The sequence below is a fragment of the Solanum pennellii genome, chromosome 9 (genome assembly GCF_001406875.1).
Source record: "Solanum pennellii chromosome 9, SPENNV200".
Lineage (NCBI taxonomy): Eukaryota > Viridiplantae > Streptophyta > Magnoliopsida > Solanales > Solanaceae > Solanum > Solanum pennellii.
In genome coordinates, this window is record NC_028645.1 from 4808455 (window position 1) to 4833549 (window position 25095).

Sequence of the window (25095 nt, forward strand, 5' to 3'; positions counted from 1 at the left end):
CAGACATGTTGAAGAAATGTGTTGATGTTGGGAAACTGAGGTTATGTAAAACCTCGGTTGGTCTTTTGTAATTGTTGCTACAGATGTTGCGGTGCAGTAAAGATGTTGATGATGAAGAGATTCTTTTTGAGAATGTATTTTTTGGATGACTGAGTCAGTCTCCAAGTGGGAGAATTGTTAGGTAGTGGAGCCTGATTAATTTTAGGTTTTCCTATTTATTCTCTATTTTAGATTTTCCATTTTATTCTCTATTTTAGGTTTTCCTATTTATTCTCTGTAACCAAAAATACTCTTATTTATTAATATAAATATACCTCACCGCCGTGGAAGTTTACTTACGGGGTTTTACCACGAAAAATTGGGTTTTCTCTCTCTCTAGATTTCTCATCTCTTTCTCTTGAAAGTTCTTGTGTTCTTCGTTCATCTAGTGTATGTGCGTGAATTCGATCCTAACAGTTTTGATCAAGTTGTGTTTGGACATACATTTTATTCTGAATCAGTATCTGAAAACATGAACATATTCAAAGATATATCAAATTTCATGATAAAACATATATTTGAAAATAAATTTTCAAAAACTACTCCCAAAATTTATGATCAAACGCAGGATAAAATGAACTGATATTTTTCATGTTTTACCTTCAACGAGCTCTCCGAAATGGTTGAAGGCTTTTCTTAAGCTTTCTTCAGTTGTGCGAAACGAGAGTCCTACAAAATGAAATTAGTTTCAACAAAAAGTAGAAAATAGCAAAAATAGTACTAATGAAAAATCAAAAGAAACTGACCGCTAACAAATAGCTTAGTTGAGGAATTGAAATTGACCGGAGTCGCTGAGGAAGAAGACTGAGCATAACAAGCTGATACAATTTGGGGATAACGAATACTTATTAGTGACTGCGAAGAAAGAAGATGCTTCGATTCTTTTCTAATGGAAAACGAAGACAATGGTAGATGTGACTTTGCATACAGAGTAGCGCCGGGGTACGCTGCCGCCGTTACTATGCCCGCCATTTTTCTTCAATTGTTACCGGAATAATGGAACTGGATAATGGGTCGTGCCCTTGTGTGTCCAGATTCTCGAGCTGTTGCCGGTTCGGGTTCGGGTCAGGCCACAGAAGAGTGACGGGTCAAATTTTGACCCGTTTGGCCATAGAGGAAAAACTATCTTATTTATACATACATCCATATATATCGTAATTATCTTTACTTTTAAATAATTACTTAATTAATTAAGAATATTTACGTGTGGTGTTCAATCCAATAGCTTTCATCTCGACTAATTTCATCAAATACCTATCACCGCTTATCAAAATAAGTGATCCATCAATTAAAAAAATGTTTCTCACATTTATTTTTATTTGTTCATTTTGAACTTTACAAGTTTTTTAACAAATAATAATTAATATAAATATATTATCGCAATGTTCATGTTTAATTAATATAATATTAAGTCTTGTTAATAATTTAGAGAATGAGTAATTAATATTAAAGTCAGTTTTTAAATAATGTCATCATTTTTAGATATTAAAAAGGAAAAATTGTATAAACAAAATATTAATTCAAAATAAATGTTATTTCACTTTTTCATTAATTCTAATTTGTAGCAAACATTTTGTCATTCGACTCTCTCCTAGAAATCTATCTCGCCGCTCTCTCTCGCCTCTCTCATTTTATACAAACACAATGTATAAATTGTGTTTGTATAAAATAGAAATAATTATATATACAAATACATATCTCTTCGTCCTATATTTTTATAACTATACAATACAAATTTTGCTTTCCTCGTTTCTCTTTTGTTTTTTTTCTCTTTCTCGCTTTATAAAAAATACAATGATAATTTGTGTTGTATAGATCGTGAGAGTGATCTGATATACAAATATTTTAAGTCGATTCAATTGTATACAAATTAAAATTTTATGCAGATATATGAACACAATCATTGATGCATATACATAGTATTTACATATATACAATTATCTAATCAATATACATATATAATTGCTGCACTTTTTATACAAATGAATTGCTTGTCTGTGATTTATATACAAAGGAAAAATTACGCGTATAAGCAAATATATACTAGTTAATTACTTAACATAGCTATAGTTTGTCTTAATTACAACTCATACTTTTAGCTATAATTACACAGCTCAACTTTTTAGTTTTGTATAATTCGCACATTAGTATAATTTGGAATTCCTATAATATAATTTGTATAAATTTTGCGTAGTTCAAAATTTGTATAACTATTTACACGTTCGATGTTTGTAATTATATAAATTCGTTATTTTGAGTTTATACGAAAATAATTGAATTATACAAGTACATCCGTGAATTATATAAATTTGCAAATTATATAGATTCACAAATTGTACAAATGAGATAACTTAAACTATAACTACAATCCATAAATATATAAATTATAATCATGAAAGATAATTAAATTTATTATAATAGCTATATATAAAAAATTCTGATAAAAGTACATTTGCTATGAAATGCAAATAACAAACCTATATCTCTAATACACTAATATAAAATTATATGTTTGCTAAAACTTAAAAGTTACTCTATTAATAAAGCACTCAAAATCTATTATATTTACGAAATTATATTGGGCAGAAAAGAAAAAAGAACTAACCAAAAATACCAAAAATACTTTTAAAATGGTAAGTAGGATCAATCACATTCCAAAAATTACTTTAACAAATGGTAAGTACACAAAATCTAGAAGGATCCAGGTTATTCCAAAATTAAATATTTCGAGATTTGTAGCTATTTTAACTTGGTAGCTAGTTTAATTCAAGTAAATCTAAAATAAAAATAATTATGATTTTGTTGAGAACTTTGCCTATAAAAAAAAGATCATTCTATAATTGAGGCATATCATTTTCACCCTTGCTTATTAATATTTTTTGTTTTTTTCTTCTATTTTTTATATCAATATTGTATTTTTTGCTTGAGTGATGTTCGGTCAAATTCAATATTAAAGAAAATAATGAATGCCCTAACTGTATGGTAATTGACCATCAAATTGATTAATTTTTAAGATCTTGAAGGTGAAAGACATAAAAAAAATAAATGAAATATTATTCTCTATCTTCAGAACGATCTAAAAATAATCAATTTTCGTCTTTTATCACTCTATATTTAGGGCAAATCATTACTCCCTTTGCATTGAATTCAAATCCACTATCAGCATAGCTATCGCGAAACGAGACTTATATTTTCATTTAATTTTATATAAGTTTAGTTATTTTTTGTTCATTCAAAAAATGAAAATTTAATCTTTTTTTCATAATTTAATTTTTGATTCTTTATCAGGTTATAATAGCAACAACATAAGATAAATTCAGAGAATCAAGAATAGTCGCTGTCTTTATAAAATACATTTGTTAAATACTTTAAACTCTTTAAGGACTTCAAAAAGTAAAAATCTTTCCGCATTTGATATTTATATTAATTTTATAATATATAACATGCTTATATATATACTTTTTTTATCACCGATCATAATTAATATATACTTTTATTACAATATTAAAACCTTTATAATATAATTTAATATAAATATTGAGTATGTATAATTTCTTTTCAATTCCGAATTCTTATTTTGAGATTAGTCATCTAGTCTAAGTTATAAACGCTAAAGCTATTAGATTAGCGCAAGTCTTAAACTAAAGTAATATTTTTAGTTTGTATTTTGAGAATTAAATTTTTTAATTGTAATTGAAAATTTAGATATATAACTCTTATATTTTAAAAAATAAAATTTATATATTTAATTTATTATAAGTTATAACAATTTAAAAATATTTTAATGATTACTGTCAATAAAAACTCATATATCTCAAAATCAGAACATTATTTTATATGAAATAGAAAGAAATAATAAATTTTAAATAAATATACTTATAAATACATTGCACCTTCTTTAAATGGAAATGGACCTAAAATATCTTTAAAGTATTAAAAATGGTACAAAATTACCCTTCATCAACCTATTGACTCAAAAATACCTTTCTCATCCATTTATTGGCTTCAAAATATCATTCTCATCCACCTTTCGATTCAAATTAACCACTTATTTAACGATTTTAAATTTAAACTATTTAAATATTATCTTCATACACGGAGCTCAACTATTTTTTATAATTTAACTTATTAATATAATTTATTGATCAATCTACTACCCACCCATTACTAATTAAACCACACGCAATTAATAAAAATCTGTCACATTACTAATGCACAACAGGAAAGCTACTATCAATGAGTGTTTCAAAAAGTTTGAGTCGAAAATGTCTATAGAAGTACATTATCGTACATTCAAGTCCTCAATCAAAACATATTATAATTCAAGTGTCTAAATAAAAATTACCGATAAACATAAAAGTCTAACTATGTTCATCTTAATTATTCATTCGCTTCAATTATGTGATGTTACTTAATAGAAACCTTTTTAAAAAAAATATATTGAAGTTTTAATATTTAAAACAAAAAATAAATATTTATAAAATTATAATTAAAAAGGACATGAATTAATTCGAGAGGTGCTACTTTTTTTATTTTAATTCATAAATTTCGGATTTAAGTTTGAAACAAAATCCTATGAAAGTGTCATCCTAAATAAGCGGCTCAACCTAAATTTAATTGGGGCTTCAATTTGGACTCAAATAATTTTGAATGTCATTTTAAGGAATCGATAGTTTTGTCGTGCTTTAGTAGTGTTTAGGGCGATTTTGATATTAGAAATGGTTTATTAATTGGGTGGGTAGTGGGTTGTTTATAAATAATATTAATAAATTAAATTATATACAATAGTTGAGAGTAAGTATTTTAAAAAATATTTAAATAGTTTAAATTTGAAACTTTTAAATAATTTGTCAATTTTAAACTAAAGATGAATGACAAGAGTATTTTGAAGCCAATAAGTGAATGAAAAGAATATTTTGGATCCAAGTGGATAAACAATAATTTTAGGGAAATTTAGCTAACTAGTCAAAAAAACCAACTTATTTAGTGATAATATCCATACTTTAATAATATTAGTAAACATGTCAAAAATGTCATTATTTTAAAAATAAATAATTATTCTGATATTATTAATATTTTCTCTCTCATTATTTACACCCTTTTTTTTCTTTCTCATAGATTACACATTTTCCTATATTTATGTAATTGGATATATATTAATGTCATTTTAATTTTTCTCTCTCTTTTCTTAAGCTTATCAATTTGTCTCTCTTACTTTCTTCCTAAACAAATCCCAAGATTTTTTCTTTTTTTTTCTTACTCTTCTTTTCAATTTCTCTCTCTAACATTCTTCCAAATCAATTCGACAGATTTTTGATTCAATATATTAATATTTTCTATTATTCTCATTTAATTTCGTTGCAAGATTTGATTTGAAGATTAACATTGATTTGTGTATTATGTTTTTCAGATTCCTTATTTATTTACTTACTGATTTTAGTGTTTTTTTTTTTAATTTTTTTTGTTTTGTTGTTGTTCTTAAAACATTTTTTAGGGTTTGAGACTACATAATTCTCTCTTCAATGGACGTTTTCAAGAGAGTTGCTAGAGGTATTGAACAAAATGATCAAAGTTCTTCCGATTTTTCATCATTTAATTTTTTTCACTCAAGAATTAAACAACAATGTAGGTTCCGCTTCTAAATCTAAGGAGGATATACGACAGGGAAAAATGTCTGATTCCGTCGATGTGCAAAATCCCACACAAATTCATAACCATGAAGTTGAAGAAGACCAATTTGTTGGAGAAGAGGTTTTTTTTTTGCATATTATGTGTTTTGCATGTTTAGTTTAATTTGTTTAGTAATTTTTAAGATTCAAAAAGATTCATGTTACAATGCGTTTGGAAGTGTATATGGAATTTTTATTATGTTATAGTTAGTATTTATTTTGTATTTAATATATTTATTGTATTTTGTGTTCTATTTTTGTGTGTGTGTTAGTTATGTCAATGTAACACATTATATGAGTTTGATTGTGTATATTTCATAGTTTTAATATTTTTTGTATTCATAGATTTGGAAGTGTATATTGAATTTTGTTGCTGTTTTAGTCAGTATGTATTTTTGTATTTCATTGTTTTATTGTATTTTGTATCCATAGATTTGGAATTGTATTTCATATATTTAATTCATTTTGTATTCTGTTTTTTGTGATAGTAAACAAAATCAGTAAGCTTCCAAGCTCTTCACTCCATTGAAGAAGCTTGAAGCAGTAGCAAGAAGAAGAAGAATGGAAAGGATAGGACTGTAGTATTAATTTTCATGTCATACACGTGATGATCTGCATTGCTTATATAGCAATCGGATGCTGTAACAAAATACAAACTAACTAACTAATTCTGCACATTAATCGATGTAACAACCTACTAACTTGAAATTACAACAATAGGCCTAACTAACTACTAACTAATTTTAACTGGTAACTAACTTTTGAATAGTTAGTTGCTGCCACTAACTAACTAATCTTCAACTTCTTTTAACACACCCCCTCAAGCAGATGAGTGCATAACATTGATCACTCCAAGCTTGCCTAGAAGATGCACATGTTGAACTTGGCTTAGCCCTTTTGTCAATATGTCTGCGAGTTGTTGCTGTGTGTGTACATAAGCAGTGTCAACTTCTCCTGCTTTGATCTTATCCCGGATAAAATGACAATCTATCTCAATGTGTTTTGTCCTTTCATGTAACACTGGATTAGCTGCTAGTTGTATAGCTGACTGTCACTGAAGATTGTAATAGGCAGCTGAACATTCACTCCTAATTCCTTGAACAATCCTAGAAGCCAAGTGATTTCTGAGACTGCTGATGCCATACTTCTGTACTCAGCTTCAGCTGAGCTTCTTGAAACAGTTTGTTGTTTCTTTGATTTCCAAGAAACTAAGGACTCTCCAAACTTAATGACATATCCTGTGATGGATCTTCTTGTGTTAGGACAGGCTGCCCAATCAGAATCACACCAACAAGTAATTATGTTAGTAGGTTCAGAGTGTAACCAAACACCTTGACCAACTGAACCTTTCAAATATCTAATCACTCTAGTAGCTGCTTCCATATGTGATTTCTTGGGAGATTGCATGAACTGGCTTAAGGTTTGCACTGCATAACTTATGTCTGGCCTGGTGATAGTAACATATAACAATTTACCAACCAACCTTTGATATGAAGTAATGTCATGCAGCACAACATCTTTACTATAACCATTTGCTTGATCATGCTCCACTGAAGTCAATCTCAAATTGGACTCCATTGGTGTGGATGCGGGTTTAGCACCTATTAATCCAGCTTCAGCAATAAGTTCCAATATATATTTCCTTTGATTCAAAATAATTCCTCCAGAGGACCTTAACACTTCAATGCCTAGGAAAAATTTAAGTTCACCTAGATCCTTTAGTTTGAACTGTTTGTGTAGACATGCCTTAACTTCAGTAATAAGTTGTGTGTTACTTCCTGTGATCAATAGATCATCTATATAAACTAGAACAATGACAATATCTTCCCCCTTTTTTAGTGTGAACAGTGAGTAGTCATGAGCACTCTGACTAAAACCTGTGGCTTGTGATACCTTTGTAAGTTTCAGGTTCCACTGTCTCGAGGCTTGTTTAAGTCCATACAAAGACTTTAACAACTTGCAGACTTTGTTTTCACCTGGTTTTGCAAAACCTTCAAGCATTTTCATACAGACTTCTTCATCTAAATCACCCTGTAAGAAAGCATTATAGACATCCATCTGGTACAATGTCCAGCCTTTTGATACTGCTAATGCAATGACACATCTAACTGTTACCATCTTGGCTACTGGAGAAAAAGTGTCATGATAATCCAATCCTTCTTGTTGACAGTATCCCTTTGCTACAAGTCTTGCTTTAAACCTTTCTATCTCACCATTTGCCTTATACTTTACTTTATATATCCACTTGGAACCAACTGCATGCATACCTTCTGGTAGTTCAACTACTTGCCATGTATTATTTTCTTCAAGAGCTTTAATTTCCTGCTTCATAGCTTGTATCCACCTTTCATCTTGTGAAGCTTGATTGAAATTCTTAGGTTCTATATACTCTGAAAGTTTACTCAGAAAACTTCTGTACTCGGGTTTTAACTTTTCATAATTCAGATAGCTAGCCATAGGATGTTTGGTGCTACTATGGCCTTTAGTAATGGCATAATCTTTCATCCACATTGGCTCCTTGATGCTTCTTGAAGATCTTCTAATATAAGAGTCAACATGTGATGGTATGGCATGAGTATTTTCAGAAACTTCCTCTGTTGTACTAGGTCTAGACATCTGATCTTCTGAAGAATTCTCAGTCTCATTACTCTGACTGTCTTCATGAACTGTACTAGTGTCTGCAGGCTCACTATGATCAATCTCAGCTTCAATAGTTTGACTTTCTGCTTTCTCTAAAGGTGAACCATGTACAACAACCAATGGATCAAGTTGAGGCATCACTTTAGCAAATGGAAATATTTGTTCATGAAATATCACATCTCTATTCACATGCACCTTAGTAGAGTGGATATCCAATAATACATAGCCTTTCTGTAATTCTGAATACCCTAAGAGAATAGTTGCACTAGCTCTGGCTGAAAACTTATCCTCTTTAGGCACTGTTGTAGCATAGCAAAGACAACCTATAACCTTTAGATGAGACAAACTAGGTTGCTTACAATAAAGTAACTCATAGGCACTCTTGTTGGAATTGGCTGATGAGGGTAATCTATTCATCAAATACACTGCAGCCTTAATGCAATAACCCCAAAATCTGATAGGTAGATGAGCTTGAAATCTGATTGCTCTTGCAATATTAAGGATGTGTCTGTGCTTTCTTTCAACCACACCATTTTGTTGTGGTGTGTGAGGGCAACTACTCTGATGTAATATTCCCAGATGATTGAATAAATCTCTACACTGTGAATTAAGGAACTCTGTGCCATTATCTGATCTCACAACTTTGACATGAGAATTGAACTGAGTGTTCATCATTGAGAAGAAATTTTTGATAGCTACAATGGTTTCAGATTTTCACTGCAACAAATGAACCCATACAAATCTACTATAGTCATCTACTATTGTCAAGAAGTAATGCTTTCTATCTAGAGTAGGGGTCTTATAAGGTCCCCATAGATCCATATGAACAACATCAAACATTATGGATGCTCTAGTAGTACTAATAGGGAAAGTAAGCCTAGTTTGCTTGGCTAAAGGACAAACAGGACAATGGGCTGATATTCCATCACCTTTACTGCTTGTATCTATCTTGAGAAATCTCAATATCTGTTGAGATGGATGTCCTAACCTTCTGTGCCATATTTCTGTGTCTTGTATTACAGCTCCTGCAGCTACTATTTTCTGAGCACACTTTATTTCTTCCTTCTGTTTAGATGAAAAGTTAGCCTTAAAACTGTATAATCCTTCTTCTTCTCTACCAATCCCCTTCACCCTGCCACTGCAGAGGTCCTGAAACACACAAAAGTCAGGGTTAAAAAATACAAAACAATTTAGTTCTCGTGTAATCTTTGACACTGATAATAAACTGAACTTGAAATCTGGCACATGCAAGACACTTCTGGCTACTTCATTATCAAATATAGGTGTTTCACCAATATGACTGACTGTAACCTTGTCACATGTTGGAAGATGAACTTGATTCATTTGTGACTTTGTTAATTCATGTCTCCTAGTTAGTAACTGCTTATTTGCAATGATATGATGAGTTGCACCTGAATCAACAATCCAATCCTGAATAACAGGATTTGTCATTAAACAAGTTGTAATAACTGCCATATTGACTTGTTTTGTTTCTTGTACATCTCTGTTTAGCATCTCCATTATTTGTTTGTACTCCTTCTCAGTGAATGTTTGTCCCTTCGGCACCTTCTGTAGGTTATTATTATCCACCTGATTATTTGATACAGCATTAGGATGATCACAGTGATCATTAGAGATGTTATTTGCAGACTGATATCCTCTTCCATATCCACCATTATTTCCTGAACTTTGTCCTCCATATCCATTGAATTGACTTGTGCCTGTACCATTTCTCATGTTTCCATTCCCATTTCCATAACCTGGTTTCTTTCTTTGTTTCCAGTCACTTGGATAACCAATCAACTTGTAGCAATTATCCTTTGTGTGACCAAGAAAATGACAATAATCACATTTCTTCCCTTTGTAAGGTTCCTTTCCAGCTCCTTGATTCTTGTTAACACTCATCACCATAGAACTTGGTTTTTCAACTGCATTATCCATATAACTTGAGTGTTGAATCTCATCTTCTATAATCATAGCATAAGCTTGATTCATAGATGGTGTAGTTCCTTTAAGTAGTATCTGTCTCCTAGCCTGATCATTTGATTCATTTAGGCCACTTAGGAATTGAATCAATCTCATCTGCTCCAAATGATCATTATACTCCTTCGATTGAGAACAAGTACTACATGGATTTGGAACTATAGCATCATACTCATTCCATAGTGTTTTTAACCTTGAGAAGTAATGAGATACAGTATTTGTACCTTGTGAGAGAGTGGTGGTATCTCTATGTAATTGATAGATCCTTACTCTATTCACCTTGTCGAATCTTTCCTTTAGATCATTCCATACTGAGAAAGAATTTGTGGCATATACAATACCACTAAGTAGCTCTTCACTGACTGTGTTCATCAGCCAAGATAGCACAATTGCATTGCAAGTTTCCCATTGCTCATGCAATTCATCTTTGTACAGAGCTCTAGTGCAGGCACCAGTTACAAAACCATACTTCCTCTTCCCTAATAGTGCAATCCTCATTGCCCTACTCCAAACTCCATAATTTTCAGATCCAACCAGCTTGATTGGAATCAACACAGCACTAGAATTATCAGAATTTCCAATGAACAATGGATCATTCTGATCTATCTTCATTCCCACCATGTCTGTAGATCTTAAGCTACAGATTCTCACCAATTGACAGAGATTTAAACTCCACTAATTATACAGATCACGCTGCTCTGATACCATGAACAAAATCAGTAAGCTTCCAAGCTCTTCACTCCATTGAAGAAGCTTGAAGCAGTAGCAAGAAGAAGAATAATGGAAAGGATAGAACTGTAGTATTAATTTTCATGTCATACACGTGACGATCTGCATTGCTTATATAGCAATCAGATGCTGTAACAAAATACAAACTAACTAATTAATTCTGCACACTAATCGATGTAACAACCTACTAACTTGAAATTACAACAATAGGCCTAACTAACTACTAACTAATTTTAACTGGTAACTAACTTTTGAATAGTTAGTTGCTGCCACTAACTAACTAATCTTCAACTTCTTTTAACAGATAGTTATGTCAATGTACCACATTTAGTATTTATTTTTGTATTTCATAGTTTTATTGTTTTTTGTATTCATAAATTTGGAAGTATATATTGAATTTTGATACTGTTTTAGTAAGTATGCATTTTTACAATTAATAGTTGTATTCATTCAAAAATTATGTTGCATTGTTTCTGAATTTGACATTTTTTTCTAATTTGTATTTATTCTAAAGGTATGTCTACTAGTTATTTATTTTATTTAAGAATGAATACACCAAATATTCAATTATTTCTTTTTAATTTTATATTTCATTCACTTTTTCATCATACTAATTTTTTTTGTATTTTATATATTATTATACAAAATTCTAAATAAAAACTAGAATAAATAAAAATACAAATAAAATACATATTGAAATGAATACATACAAGATTTTTGAAGAAAAAAATAACTATTTAGGAAAAAAAATATATGAGTACAAATATATTTCTTAAATGACTATATAGATACATTCGGCATACCTATTGAAATGAATACAAACTAATAAAAAACTATAATAAATATAAATAGAATATATTGTGGAATGAATATAATTTTAAAAAGGTAAAATTCTGGAGAAAGAAAAACAAAGTTTAAATTTTATTTGAAAATGTAACTGATGAGAAAATTAAGTGATCCTTACCTTTTTTAAATATTCTCTCCCTTGATTTTCTCCTTTTTGTTATTAAAAATTATATTCTTTAAATAAAAACAAATAATAAAAATATAAATAAGATACATAACAAACTAAAATTTAAGATTTTTACTAAATATTGAAAGTGATGCTAATGAGCCCTCTTAAATGTTAAAATATTGACATTTTTAAAATTTTCCCATAATTTTATACCATTTTCATTCGAGGGTATTTTAGGCCCAATCCATTTTTTAAAGGGAAAAGGGTCAAATATGCCCCTAAACTATTCAAAAAGGTCTAGATATACCCTCCGTTTAAAGTTTGGTTCACTCATGCCCTCGCCGTCCAACTTTTGGTCCAAATATGCCCTTATGGGCGTTAATTGCCATGTTGGACATATCCAACTCATTTTTTATTTCTTTAAATGCCACATGGAATTGCCATGTCATTTTGGCCTTACCACATAAAATTTATATGAAATTGGAAAGATATTCGGACTCAATAACATCTAATCCAACCCCCTTTTAAATAAATTATCCGACCAATTTTCAACAATTTTATTTAATTTTTATTTATTTTGATAAATTTCGAAAATGAGTAATTGATTAATAAAAAAAAAAGCAAAATATGAAAAAAGTATAAAATTAACGCCAAAAATTCATAAATAATTATAGTAATCTTAAATTCAATTTAAATACATTTTTTAAATTTTTTTTATTTTTTTCGATAAATCCCGAAATGAGTAATTGATTAATAAAAAGTATGAAAAATATAAAATTAACACCAAAAATTAAAAAATAAATATAGTAACCTTACATTCAACAATTTCAACATTTTTTTAATTTTTAATTTTTTCGACAAATCCCAAAAATGAGTTTATTCAAAAATAAAATATAAAATAAAAAAAATTGTTGAAATTACTGAATTTAAGTTTACTATATTTATTTTTGAGTTTTGACGTATATTTTTTTTCTTCATATTTTCCCTTTTTATTAAAAAGTTACTCATTTTCGGGATTTGCCGAAAAATATAAAAATTTTAAAAAAATTGTAGATTGAAATGTTACTGTATTTATTTGTGAACTTTTGGCATTAATTTATATTTTTTTTCATACTTTTCATATTTTTTATTAATCAATTACTCATTTTTGAGATTTATCGAAAAATAAAAAAATTTTAAAAAATTGAAATGTTAGATTTGAGGTTACTATATTTATTTGTGAATTTTATATTTTTTCATATTTTTTATTAATCAATTACTCATTTTTGGGTCGGATTAGGTGTTTATGAGTCCGAATATCTTTCCATTTTCATATAAATGTTATGTGGTAAGGCCAAAATGACATGTTAATTCCATGTGGCATTTAAAAAAATGAAAAATGAGTTGGATATGTCCAACATGATAACTAACGCTCATAAGGGCATATTTGGACTAAAAGTTAGACGGCAAGGGCATGAGTGAACCAAACTTTAAACGGAGGATATCTAGACCTTTTCGAATAGTTTAGGGCATATTTGACCTTTTCCCTTTTTTAAATTACAAACAAAAGGTTTACGGAAAAAAAAATACTAACAGAAAAGATGCCGTGATTCCGCTATAAAAAGCACATAAAATATAGTGAAGGAAAAGGTCATCTCTGTCACCTTTTCAGTCTCCGATCAGCCCATTGTCTTCTCCGTCGCCATTTTTACGGTAAGCAAATAAATGCTCTTTTATTCTTAATTAAAGTTTCGCGTTCAAGTATTTTTGAATGGCGTGGTCTCGTTTTTACTCGAGTGCAATTTTTCGATACGAATTCAGATTAATCAGAGTTTAAAACATAAAGCCAAATTAGTCAGGCTCTAAAGGGAATAATAATCACCGGGCCCGAGATATGAATCCTAGTCTCTAATGATTAGTTCTAGCTTCATTGACTACTTGGCTACACCAATTTGGGACTAAAATAACGGTTTAAACCTTATAGTTTTGCTAATTGTTTGCATTATTTGCTTCCTACTAGCTGAAGCAACAATAGGTTTTATGTTGCTATTCATTATGTTTAAACAATGTATCTGCTGAAACTTTTAGTTCATACTGCAGCAATAGACACAATTGAACCTATAATTAAGTAGGCAAGTTTCTAGAAAACACAACAATGAATTTTTTTGGTACCAAACAATCAAGTATGCTTCAATCCAATGTATTAGTGGGGATGGCTTTATGAGTCCTTAGTATCTATATCACTCATCAATTTTTCGATGGCTTGTCATAGTTTGATTATTTTACTATCTGTTGTTTTTATTATCTCTTGTACTTTTGGAAACAATCGCTTTACCTCCACGAGGCAGAGGTAAGGTTTGTATACATTCTACCCATACCAGACCTTACTTGTGGCCGTGTGGGATTTTAAAGAGTATGTTGTTGTGTCTCTTGTATTTTCAATAAGTCTTTTTCTAGATTGTTTTTGTCTTGGGCTGTGGGTCTATCGGAAAGAGCCTCTCTACTCACCTTTGAGGTAGAGGTAAGGTGTGGGACATTCTACCTTCACTAGACTCCATTTTGTGGGACTAAACTGGGTACGTTGATGTTGTTGCCTCTCCTTTGTCTGGCTTTGGAGTCAATTGCCACCCCAATACTAAAAAAGGGTTAACAGTCACATGGTTGAGTATTTTAGTAAGGTTGTAATAGGAAGCTTGTCATTGCGAATCTGAATGGGAAGTTAAACAGAGAGAGATGCACTAGAGCTATGTGCTTGGCGATAAAGTGCCAAAAACTGCACAGTGATGGATAAAGTTTGGAGCTTTATCTATGAGTCTGTCATAGTAGATAACAACATTAGATTTGGATAACAGATCAAGCAACTTAGCTTTAGTCTTATTGTGTGAAGCGACAATTTAATCATATATATGAAATTGATCATCAAAGCACACTCATACTCTAAATGACTTAGTTTTATTAGTTGTATAGGAATAACCACATATTTTGGACCACTTCCGTAGTTTGCCAAACCTATGTTACATATGCACTTCATTTTTCTCAGACGTATCCATGAGAATGGATTACCCCTTGGGGTGCTCCTTCCCTAGACTCTGCTAACTCGGGATCCTTGTGTATTGGGTTGCCGTTTTTTGCTACTTTGCAAGAGTCCTTAAACATACAGTTACAAGACTTGCTAAAAGTTAAGCATACTCGGATTGGATGCATATCTGTTCCTAATCTTGTACATGAGACAATTACATAGTGACCTACAGAACTCTGTGATTTGTTTTGATATATGCGGTTTTCAATTGCGATACTGCTCCATTGCCACTTTCTGAAGCTGCAATTCTCCTCTTAGTTGACATGGTAGATACTTTATTTTACTTATCTTCTTACACTTTGTCAAGTTCCATTAACGTTTCTCTGAAAGCCATAACCCAACTTTTACCCATGTTCTTGCGCTAGACCAAGGAATGTTACTGTCATGTTTTTAATCTTTTCTATCCTTTGATTGAAGGTCCTCACAATGTGTAGAACTTTTTCATCTCACACCTCCTTAGTCCTTTGATTAAAATTCGACATGATGCAAATGGTTATATTTCTTGATGTTTTGTTTTTCTGGGGCAGGCAGCCTATTGGTTTTCATCATGAAGGCACTCATCCTTGTAGGAGGTTTTGGAACAAGGCTGAGGCCACTGACCCTCAGCGTGCCAAAGCCGCTAGTTGACTTTGCTAACAAGCCCATGATACTTCATCAGGTTTCATTCTACCATTCCTGTTTGTTTATGATGGATCATAAATTCCTACATCCTCTGTTATTTCTTCGTTATGTAATACTTCTATTCTATAGCCTCATTCCTCATCATTGGGACTAATATAAACCCCGTTTTTCCTACTTAACTCAAAATGTTGTCTTAACCATGAACCATTTGATCTTGTTAGCATTTTTGAATCAAATCATTCAGTTATTTTCTCGCTTCTTCTATTCTTCGAGTGGCATACATTGATTCCCTTGTTAGTTGAGTTAGTATGTTACCATGATCAGATACTTCTCTTGTATCTTGCGCCTTCTACTTGAGAATCAAAGTAACGCATATCCGTCATATATAGATAGTGGTACTAGAGTACTACATTTTTTGTTGTTGATGAAAGCTTTATTATGCACGAGTTGTAACAAATCTAATTTTGACCAGATTGAAGCACTAAAAGCTATTGGAGTGACCGAAGTAGTTTTGGCAATTAACTATCAGCCAAAGGTAAGGCTAGATCTTATAGTTTAGTTAACATAAACTTAGCTCTCATACAACCATCAAATCTTTACTAGTCAATTTCTTTATCCTTTTCATTTTAGATAATGCAAAACTTCCTGAAAGAGTTCGAAAAAAAGTTAGATATCAAGATCACTTGCTCACAAGAGACGGAGCCTTTAGGCACAGCAGGGCCACTGGCTTTAGCTCGTGATATATTGAGAGATGACTCTGGTGAACCCTTTTTCGTCCTCAATAGTGATGTTATATGTGACTATCCATTGAAAGAAATGATTTTGTTTCATAAGTCCCACGGCGGAGAAGCTTCCATTATGGTGACGAAGGTTGGAAACTCCTTGCTTCTTTTACTTTTCTGTATGCATTATAAAGGAAAACAAATATTCAAATGTATTTTCTTTGTTAGGTTGATGAACCATCAAAATATGGTGTAGTGGTCATGGAAGAAGCGACTGGGAGAGTTGAAAAGTTTGTAGAAAAACCAAAGGTGTTCGTGGGTAACAAGATCAATGCTGGAATCTACTTGTTGAACCCTTCTGTTTTGGACCGGATTCAGTTGAGACCCACCTCAATCGAGAAGGAAGTCTTTCCCAGCATTGCAGCAGAGAAGCAGCTCCATGCCATGGTCCTCCCTGGCTTTTGGATGGACATTGGTCAGCCAAGGGATTACATAACAGGCTTGAGATTATACCTAGATTCCTTGCGGAAAATTTCCTCTCCTGATCTGGCTGTTGGACACCATATTCTTGGAAATGTTTTAATAGACGAGAGTGCTGTAATAGGAGATGGATGTCTTATCGGTCCAGATGTGGCTATTGGCCCTGGATGTGTTATTGAATCAGGAGTTAGACTTTCACGTTGTAGTATAATGCGTGGTGTACGAGTTAAGAACCATGCTTGTATCTCAAGTAGCATTGTTGGATGGCACTCAACTGTTGGGAGGTGGGCTCGGGTAGAGAACATGTCAATCTTGGGAGAAGATGTTCATGTTGGCGACGAAGTTTATAGCAACGGTGGTGTTGTTCTACCCCATAAAGAGATAAAATCCAGCATTCTGGAGCCAGAGATTGTCATGTGAGTATAAATGTGGTACTTTTTGGAAATTAAAGATCTGTTCCAGAGAATGTTCTTTTGTTATGTGTCATTTCAGTCCATCAAGGATTGCACTGTTTCCTATGATCACATTGATGAGTTTTCTTAGTTAATGAAAAGCTACCCTTAATGTAATGTGACCAGAATGTTAACGTAAAACTGGAAAAAGTACAAAGGTGCTTTTGCAGTGTGGAATGCCATTAAACTTTTGATTTTCAAATGTCCAGATCATGGATAAACTGAAACCATCAAGATTCTCAGTAACTTGAATGTAGCTGAACACTAAAATTTACACTCAAATGAAATGGAACTCAACAGAGTTCGATTGTTAACCCCAAATGTTAGAAGAAATCAATTCAGTTCAGAAGACATTCTACGATGACAGTGCTGAGGAAGATAGACACATACACGTGATCGGTGCTTGGAGGTCAACATGACTGGAATTATCTTGTGAGGGCAACCAATGTTAAACTGTGGCAAGGATCCAAAACATCACATGGGAAGAAATGGCAATAAGAAACCACGTTATGAATGCAAAGACAACAGAAAGCTCAAATCTGCCACATGGAAGATGCGATGAACTACTGCAAAAGTGTAAATCTTTGGAATACAAAACAGCAATCCCTGCTGACGAGCATGCAGCTGCTAGTGATAAGGTCGCCGTTACCTGTATTGCACTTAAGCCAGTTATCCACCAATTACAGTTCACATAATGTCAAACAAATTATATCATGGCAAGGGTTCTAAAAAAGTAGCCATAACATTGTACAAGATATTTCTCTCTAGCAGCCTCTATTTAAGGTATGGAAAAGGGAAGATTTAGAGGAACAAGATTAGTAACGAAAAAGGGAGGATCCTTTGAACGGCATGGACAAGGTAACTAACAGTATCGGATCATGTAAATAGGGCATTCATTGAGGTATAAAATGCTATGTTTAGTGAAACCTGAATGTGCTGCATAAAACACACATTGTCGACAAGTAAATCTGTGATAATTACAAGTGCACGACAAAATTCATGTGTAGTACTTTGAAGTTCTCTAGTACAGGGATAGTATATTATTTCAGTGTCCAAAGGCACCCTAATCTGAACTGCGATTGAAATTTCAGCTCTGACATGAAAGTGAGCAAGAAACAGCACTCTCAAATCTCAAGCAAGAACTAGGGATAAGGGGACAGAAAGGCGAGCGCCTTATCGTTGATGCAAAGGGAGGTTAAATCATTTAGCAACTTAGTACTGTCACAAGGATGCAAGTATTTATCTTATTAAAACATAACAACAATCAGGGGGATTAATGTGCAAGGAAGGCTGCCTGTATATGTCACAACTGAACACTTAAAAAAGCATTGCGTTAGACAGAAAGAGAAAGCAAGCTGAGAAGTACATACCCAGTCTCCAACAACAAAAAGGCTCACTAAGACTGGATTTTGAAGATCTTGTTTTATCCTCAAAGCATACACATCAAGACATGCAAGTCCAAAGCTCCACAATACTTGAAGCCCCATTGATGCAATTAAATAGCTGCAAGATATCAAACATTATAAGATATGATAGATAAGGGACAAAGCAAGATGCCAAGATACATCAACTAAATGGAAAAGTGATCTCCTATAAATAGGCCTATTAATAGGAGGTCCATGTCCATTAAGAGGATCACCATACTAAATAACTTGGTAACAATAACAGTGAAAGAGATGTCTAGTAAACTGCAAAACTTCGTACAAAACAATCAATACACAAAGGTTGGTTTGGAGATTGATTTGACAGGGAACTTCAAATGTTCAAAGATGAAGATTTCAAAATGACATGTCTTAAACTTTCATTAGATATGAATCCAGAATAAAGGCGAAAATAAACTGTTCTTGAGTTACAAAGTTACTGAGCTATATCAAAATAGGTGCAATGAATTTAAGTGTATGAATCTATAATAGGCAGGATGCCAGGATCAAATCTTTTCATCCAAACTGGCCCAAGAATTCAAAAGTATCTTCACCCATAGTTCCATTAACTGACCCGACATGCATCCGCACATAAAAGATGTGGATCTTTTCAGATGAAAGTGCATAACATAAATAGAGAGAATGAAGATGCGGAAGCCCCTGCTTGTCAAGTAAATAGAACTTCTTAAGATATATTGATGGTGCTATCATGTATTGAAAAATCAAGAACTAGGGACCACTCATATGGAACCATATGTGAAGACCTCTTATTAAGTAATGTTCATACAACGTATACTCACATCTTTACTAGGCTTCTTTCATAATGAAGAAGCACATTCTCGACTGTTAACTTCAATAATCAGAAGATACCAAAGTTGATCGATCCTCCTTTAAATAATATTGTCAGATAGATCACAAATTAGAAGGGAGCCATATAAGATTCATAACTAGCTTGAAATGCTACTGGCTAGAACATGTTAAAGGGATTTAATAGTTCTGTTTCTAAATCTGTTTTCAGCTCTCTCCTATGATAAAAAATGGACACTCCACACAACTTTATAAAAATTTACTACAGAAATATCTTCTCCCCGTGCTTAATAATTAGAATGATTAGCTAATGCACATTAGAACCAACATGGTTTGTGGGAGATGGTTGGGACCCTCCCCCCCCCCCCAAACCAGACTCTTTGTTCGATCCTTTAGAAATGGAAAAAATATCTTGTTGGGAGTGCCATCGTAGTGCGCGAATCCAAATTTAGTTAGGCCCCAATGCGGGTGCCGGACACCGAGTGGAAAACCTAAAATACTAATGCAGGCTAGAAATCTAATTGGTAAACAATTAAGTTTGCCCAAGTTTCCCTATCCTACTTTGACTTTTCTCACAAAGGCATAATACATAGATGTCAACAAAGTTTTTGACTTTTCTCACAAAGGCATAATACACAAGTGTACCCTTTAGCTTGGCTTTAGTTGACATCTATGTCCTTCAACTTTGAGTGTGCACAAGTGACCAATTATACTTATATAAAGTTTAATAAGTTGACACCTATATTTCACGTGGAATAATACATGTAGCACACCACATAGGACACATGTGTCTTGTGCAACTTTATATAAATTTAAGCACTTATGTACACTCAAAGTAAGAGGGCATAGATACCGGGTAAGGCCAAGTTAAAAGAGTACATATATGTATTGTGTTTATCACAAATAATTTGAGATACCCTTTGGTTAAAGTGATAGATTGATTTGATTATGTAGCATACACCAACTGAACTTCCCAAAAAAATGAAATTACTTAGCTTAAAGGAGATACATAATCTTTCAAAACAACCTCTCCACCTTCCAAGGTAGGGTTAAGGTCTACGTACACACTACTCCCCCCAAACCTCACATGTGAAATTACACTATACCGCACAAGTGTTAGGTTGTGGAGCCTGATTAATATTTGATGTACTGTCATATATTAATATTCGCGCGGAAGTTTATACTCTGAATCATTAATATATACCCCACCGCCGTGGAAGTTTACCCACGGGGTGTTACCACGAACTATTGGTTTCTCTCTTTCTCTCTCTAGATCTCTCATCTCTCTCTCGAAAGTTCTTGTGTTCTTCATTCATCAAGTGTGTGTGGATTCGATCCTAACAACAAGTGGATTATACTGGGTATGTTGTTTTAGTAAAGGAGATACATAATCTATGGAGAACAAGCTCTCCACCTTCAAAGGTCGCACACAAAGGTCTAGGTACACACTACCCTCCTCAAACTTCACCTGTGAGATTACACTATACCCTAATAGTGGATTATATTGGGTATGTTTTTGTTGTACTAAGGGAGATACATAACTGAAGAGAAAGTCATACATAGCAAAATCCCAATTGACCTAAAATATAACTAGCAGAAACAAAAGAAAGAGCCAAATGCTATAGTCATCAACACACCAAAAGGGGAAAAAACTACTAGACAGAAAAATACTAACAAACAGGCAATTACAATTGAAGATTGGAAGCATTAACTCATCCAAAAAAGGAGAAGTTAAAAAAAAGAACATACCAAAAAGCAGTGTAATTAGAGAACCCAGAAGCAGAAACCATGACTACAATTGACCCAACTGCAAATAAACATTGTCCAAGCCTTAAAAACAATCCACTCACACTTCCTGGACTACCCACCAGCTCTTTCATCCTCCTCCTACTCTTCTTCTCCCAAAAAAAGTGAAATTTCTACTGCTATTATGCTCCAAAAAGGGCCCTTTTTTTTTTGCAAGAAAACTAAAAGGGCCCTCTTAAGATCCCTAGATCCCTGTATTATTACCCATATCAGCACCCTAACTAACCAAATTGCTAAGCATCGATCTCTGTAACTATATCAGATTAGACGAGACGAAGAAGATGATAAACCGAATCTTCATAGACAGTAGCAAATCGAGAATGAACAAGGTAAATGAAATGTTCACTATAGATATATTTTTTAGTTTTAATTGTAAATTATTCTAACTTAATTATATTTCATAATGTAATTTTATTTGAATAAATTTGAAAAGGAATTATAAGTCAGTTTGACAGCTTAACGGCTTAGCCAAATATTATTTTATTTTAAATAAAGATCAATCTTTTTATAACAAATTAAAAGAAGTCATATTCTTTAGATAATTTATTTTTCAAGAAAGAGTGCCGTATAAGGAAAAAGAAGTAAAGAATTATGCATTACTTTTTTTCTAATCTTTAAAGAACTTTTTTGTGTTACTAACAATCATTAAGATATTGCATAATGCATATATTATTGCACTTGCCTTCTTTTTAGATATTCTATGCCTCTATAATTATTTTTGTTAAATTCGCTCACTTAAATTTATTTTAGAATAATAATAAAAAAATAGCAATGAAATAACAATTCGAATAAGAAAAGTGCTTTAAACTTATATTTAGCGAGACATATTTGAGCTTATATAATTTATAAAGCGAAACATCAACGGTTCGCAAAACGAACGCAATCTCAAGCGGAAATATGCGACTGTGCTTCTCTTTGTTGATTTGTTAAAAGGCAATTTCTTACCATCTATGGGATAGGGGTGTTTTTTTAAAAAAAAATTAAAGCAGTTCGATTGATAAGATCATCTAATTGAGATGATTTTGCATGTCACTATGTTACATTTTGGATCTGCTTTTTCATTTTTTAAATTTAAAATTATATTTTTTACACTGTAGAGACGTGGAGATAGAAACTAATTCATTTAATATGTTTTCTAGGATTGACAATCATATTTAGGCACTTGTATTGACCAAAAAAAAGACTAGTCCTTCAAATTATTTCAAGTATTATCTAATTGGTCTTTTTTATTAACTTATGATTTATAAGATGAGGTCTAAATATTTTAATTTTTCTTACACTTTCTCATTTGTCTTAATTTTTTACGGAAAAAGATTAAAATATTTTTGAAGTATTAGAAATGATATAAAATTACATTTCATCCCTTTATTAGCGCTAAGATGCGCTTCTCATCCACCTATTGACTCCAAAATATCTCTGTCATCCATCTTTGGGTTCAAAATTGACCACTTGGTTAACTATTTTAAAATTAAACTGGTTAAATATTTTTTAAAATATTTAGCGCTCAACTATTGATTATAATTTAATTTATTAATATAATTTATAAACTAACCCACTATCCACTCATTACTAAGTAAACCACGTCCAATTAATAAACCAATTATAATATCAAAATCGCCATAAACACTACTAAAACACAACGAAATTATAGATTCATGAAAATAACATTTAAAATTATTCGAGTTCGAATCGAAGCCCCAACAAAATTTAGGTTGAACCGTTTATTTAGGAGTACACTTTCAAGCGTGAATTCAAAATTTATGATTAAAGATAAAGCAATAGTACATCCCGAATTAATTCGTGCATTTTTTTAAAAATATAATTTTATAAATATTAATGATTTGTTTTAAAACCATTGATATATTATTTTTAAAAAAAATGTTATCTATGAAGTAACATCACATGATTGAGACAAAAGAACAATTAAGATGAGCATAGTCAGATTTTTAAGTTTATCGGTAATTTTTATTTATACACTTGAATGTATGATAATTTACTTCTACAGATATTTTCGCCTCAAATTTTTAAAAACACTCATTGGCAGTAGCTTTCCTGTTGTTGCATTAGTTTTGTGACGGATTTATTCATTTAATGGGGTTTAATTAGTAATTGACGTATAGTGGATTGATTTATAAATTATATAAATAGGTTAAATTATAACAAAAAATAGTTGAGCGTCATGTATTTAAAAAATATTTAAATAATTTAAATTTAAAGCGGTTAAATAAATGGTCAATTTTTAATCCAAATGCGGATGATAATGATATTTTTGAATAAATAAGTGGATCAGGAGAGCATTTTGAATCTAATAGATGAATGGATGGTAATTTTATACTATTCTAATATTTCAAAAATATTTTAATTCTTTTTCCGTATTTTTCATGAACAAATTACTTCTTGTTTATAATTTTGGCACTACAAGCTAGTAGCACGCGGACGAAAATTGGCTATAATGACCTATTTTGTACTCATTGCGATGGCAGTCATGGGAGACAATATTGCGTGGACTTCGCTTTTATACTAATTGTGTCAAATTTTAACTCTTCTTTTATTGTTAATATCTTGTTGGATCTGCCCACATTATAGAATCTAAGAATTTTTGAATTGGTCTGGCTATATGTAGGTGTAAGTCTTATCGTTTTACAATGTACTTTCTTTGTTTTTATTTATTTGTTTATATTTATTCCTGTTTACTTGTTTATTTTAACAAATCAAGAAAGAACAATAATTCTTTTTCTAATATGTTCTTATCTAGAAAATTTCTAATACTACTAAGTATTATCTTTTGGAATCAGAAAATACATTTATTATACTTGGAGAATTGCATAATCTTTTAAATTAAGGGTAAAATTATAACTAACCTATGATAATAATTGGTATGTGTGTCACTTCTAAAGTGGACAACTGAATAGAGACGGAAGGAAGGAGTATTAGAATTGAATTTGAAAGAGAAAAATTGAGTAATTGAAATAGATAATTAACAAGAATTTAAGGTGTCACTTAACATTTATAATTACTAGAAAAAATAAGAGAGTTTCTCATAGCCACATTTTGAGTTGGGTTAGGGATGGTTAATTAAGTGGTTTTTTTTGATGTCGGAGAGAAACTAGTTAATATAGAATTGTTATTTGAGACTAGATAACATAAACTCACACTTGTTTATAAAATCGTGAAATATCTTAGGTTGAGTGATTAATTTTCTTAATTTCTTAATTTACATTTATACATTAGTTATTGTTGGTGATTGTGAGCATTTTAATATGAGTTAATAATTTTGATAGTCACTCAACCATCAATTCTTTTCATAGAAAGTCTGTCAATTTTTATTTTTAACTTAAAAGTCACTTAATTATATATTTTTTTTTATAGAAAGTTACTCAATCTATTTAATTACTTTTTCATTAAAATTCATTGACATAAAATTTTAATTATTAACTAAAATTTTAAGAAACAAATATATATCCATTTACCATTTAATAACCCGTCTTATTTAACCCGACCCGCTAAAATATAATATTGAACCTTTTATTTTACCATTAGTTTCCTAAATCATTCTCCCTCGTCTCTCCATTCTTTCCCTCCACGTTCTTCTTCTCCTTTCTTTTCTTTTTTTTTAGATGTGCCCCATTGTAAAGTCTATGCTATTATTTTCCAATGTTACACTACAAATACCTCTCAACAATTCAAAAATTTCATAAAACGATAGCCAATTA

General features: G+C 31.5%; 3 protein-coding genes across 4 annotated transcripts in view; 1 reads left to right on the forward strand and 2 right to left on the reverse strand.

Moving 5' to 3' along the window:
• LOC107029616 (organelle RRM domain-containing protein 6, chloroplastic-like) overlaps positions 1-1149 on the reverse strand; it is a 7279-nt gene extending 6130 nt beyond the window's left edge. The window contains exons 1-2 of one of the 2 annotated variants that reach the window (XM_015231050.2): positions 786-1149; positions 640-708 (exon numbers count right to left, since the gene is read on the reverse strand). In XM_015231050.2, coding sequence (XP_015086536.1) covers positions 640-708; positions 786-1011 — 295 coding nt within the window. In that variant the 5' untranslated portion in view covers positions 1012-1149. The remainder of the gene's footprint in view (positions 1-639; positions 709-785) is intronic. The other variant, XM_015231049.2, reaches the window with a different exon arrangement.
• A 12442-nt stretch (positions 1150-13591) lies between these two features.
• LOC107029249 (mannose-1-phosphate guanylyltransferase 1-like) lies at positions 13592-17465 on the forward strand. The gene is made up of 5 exons (XM_015230626.2): positions 13592-13707; positions 15601-15731; positions 16167-16229; positions 16325-16564; positions 16645-17465. The coding sequence occupies exons 2-5, from the start codon at positions 15621-15623 to the stop codon at positions 17314-17316; spliced, it is 1086 nt and encodes a 361-aa protein (XP_015086112.1). The 5' UTR covers positions 13592-13707; positions 15601-15620; the 3' UTR covers positions 17317-17465.
• Positions 17466-17525: 60 nt separating this feature from the next.
• On the reverse strand, positions 17526-21839 carry LOC107029250 (CASP-like protein 5B2). The gene is made up of 3 exons (XM_015230627.2): positions 21326-21839; positions 18719-18851; positions 17526-17997 (listed from the first exon to the last, which is right to left on the reverse strand). Exons 1-3 carry the CDS (start codon positions 21454-21456, stop codon positions 17797-17799), a joined length of 465 nt encoding a protein of 154 aa, XP_015086113.1. The 5' UTR covers positions 21457-21839; the 3' UTR covers positions 17526-17796.
• Between the last annotated feature and the right edge of the window lie 3256 nt (positions 21840-25095).

Bases quoted from the DNA above. Each gene is read 5' to 3' on its own strand.
- LOC107029249 (XM_015230626.2), top strand. From the start codon at position 15,621: ATGAAGGCACTCATCCTTGTAGGAGGTTTTGGAACAAGGCTGAGGCCA. The intron at 15,732-16,166 runs GTTTCATTCTAC...AATTTTGACCAG, and splicing joins AGCCCATGATACTTCATCAG to ATTGAAGCACTAAAAGCTAT. The intron at 16,230-16,324 runs GTAAGGCTAGAT...TTTTCATTTTAG, and splicing joins CAATTAACTATCAGCCAAAG to ATAATGCAAAACTTCCTGAA.
- LOC107029250 (XM_015230627.2), bottom strand. From the start codon at position 21,456: ATGAAAGAGCTGGTGGGTAGTCCAGGAAGTGTGAGTGGATTGTTTTTA. The intron at 18,852-21,325 runs GTATGTTCTTTT...GATATCTTGCAG, and splicing joins TCTAATTACACTGCTTTTTG to CTATTTAATTGCATCAATGG. The intron at 17,998-18,718 runs GTATGTACTTCT...AGTGCAATACAG, and splicing joins TTTTTGTTGTTGGAGACTGG to GTAACGGCGACCTTATCACT.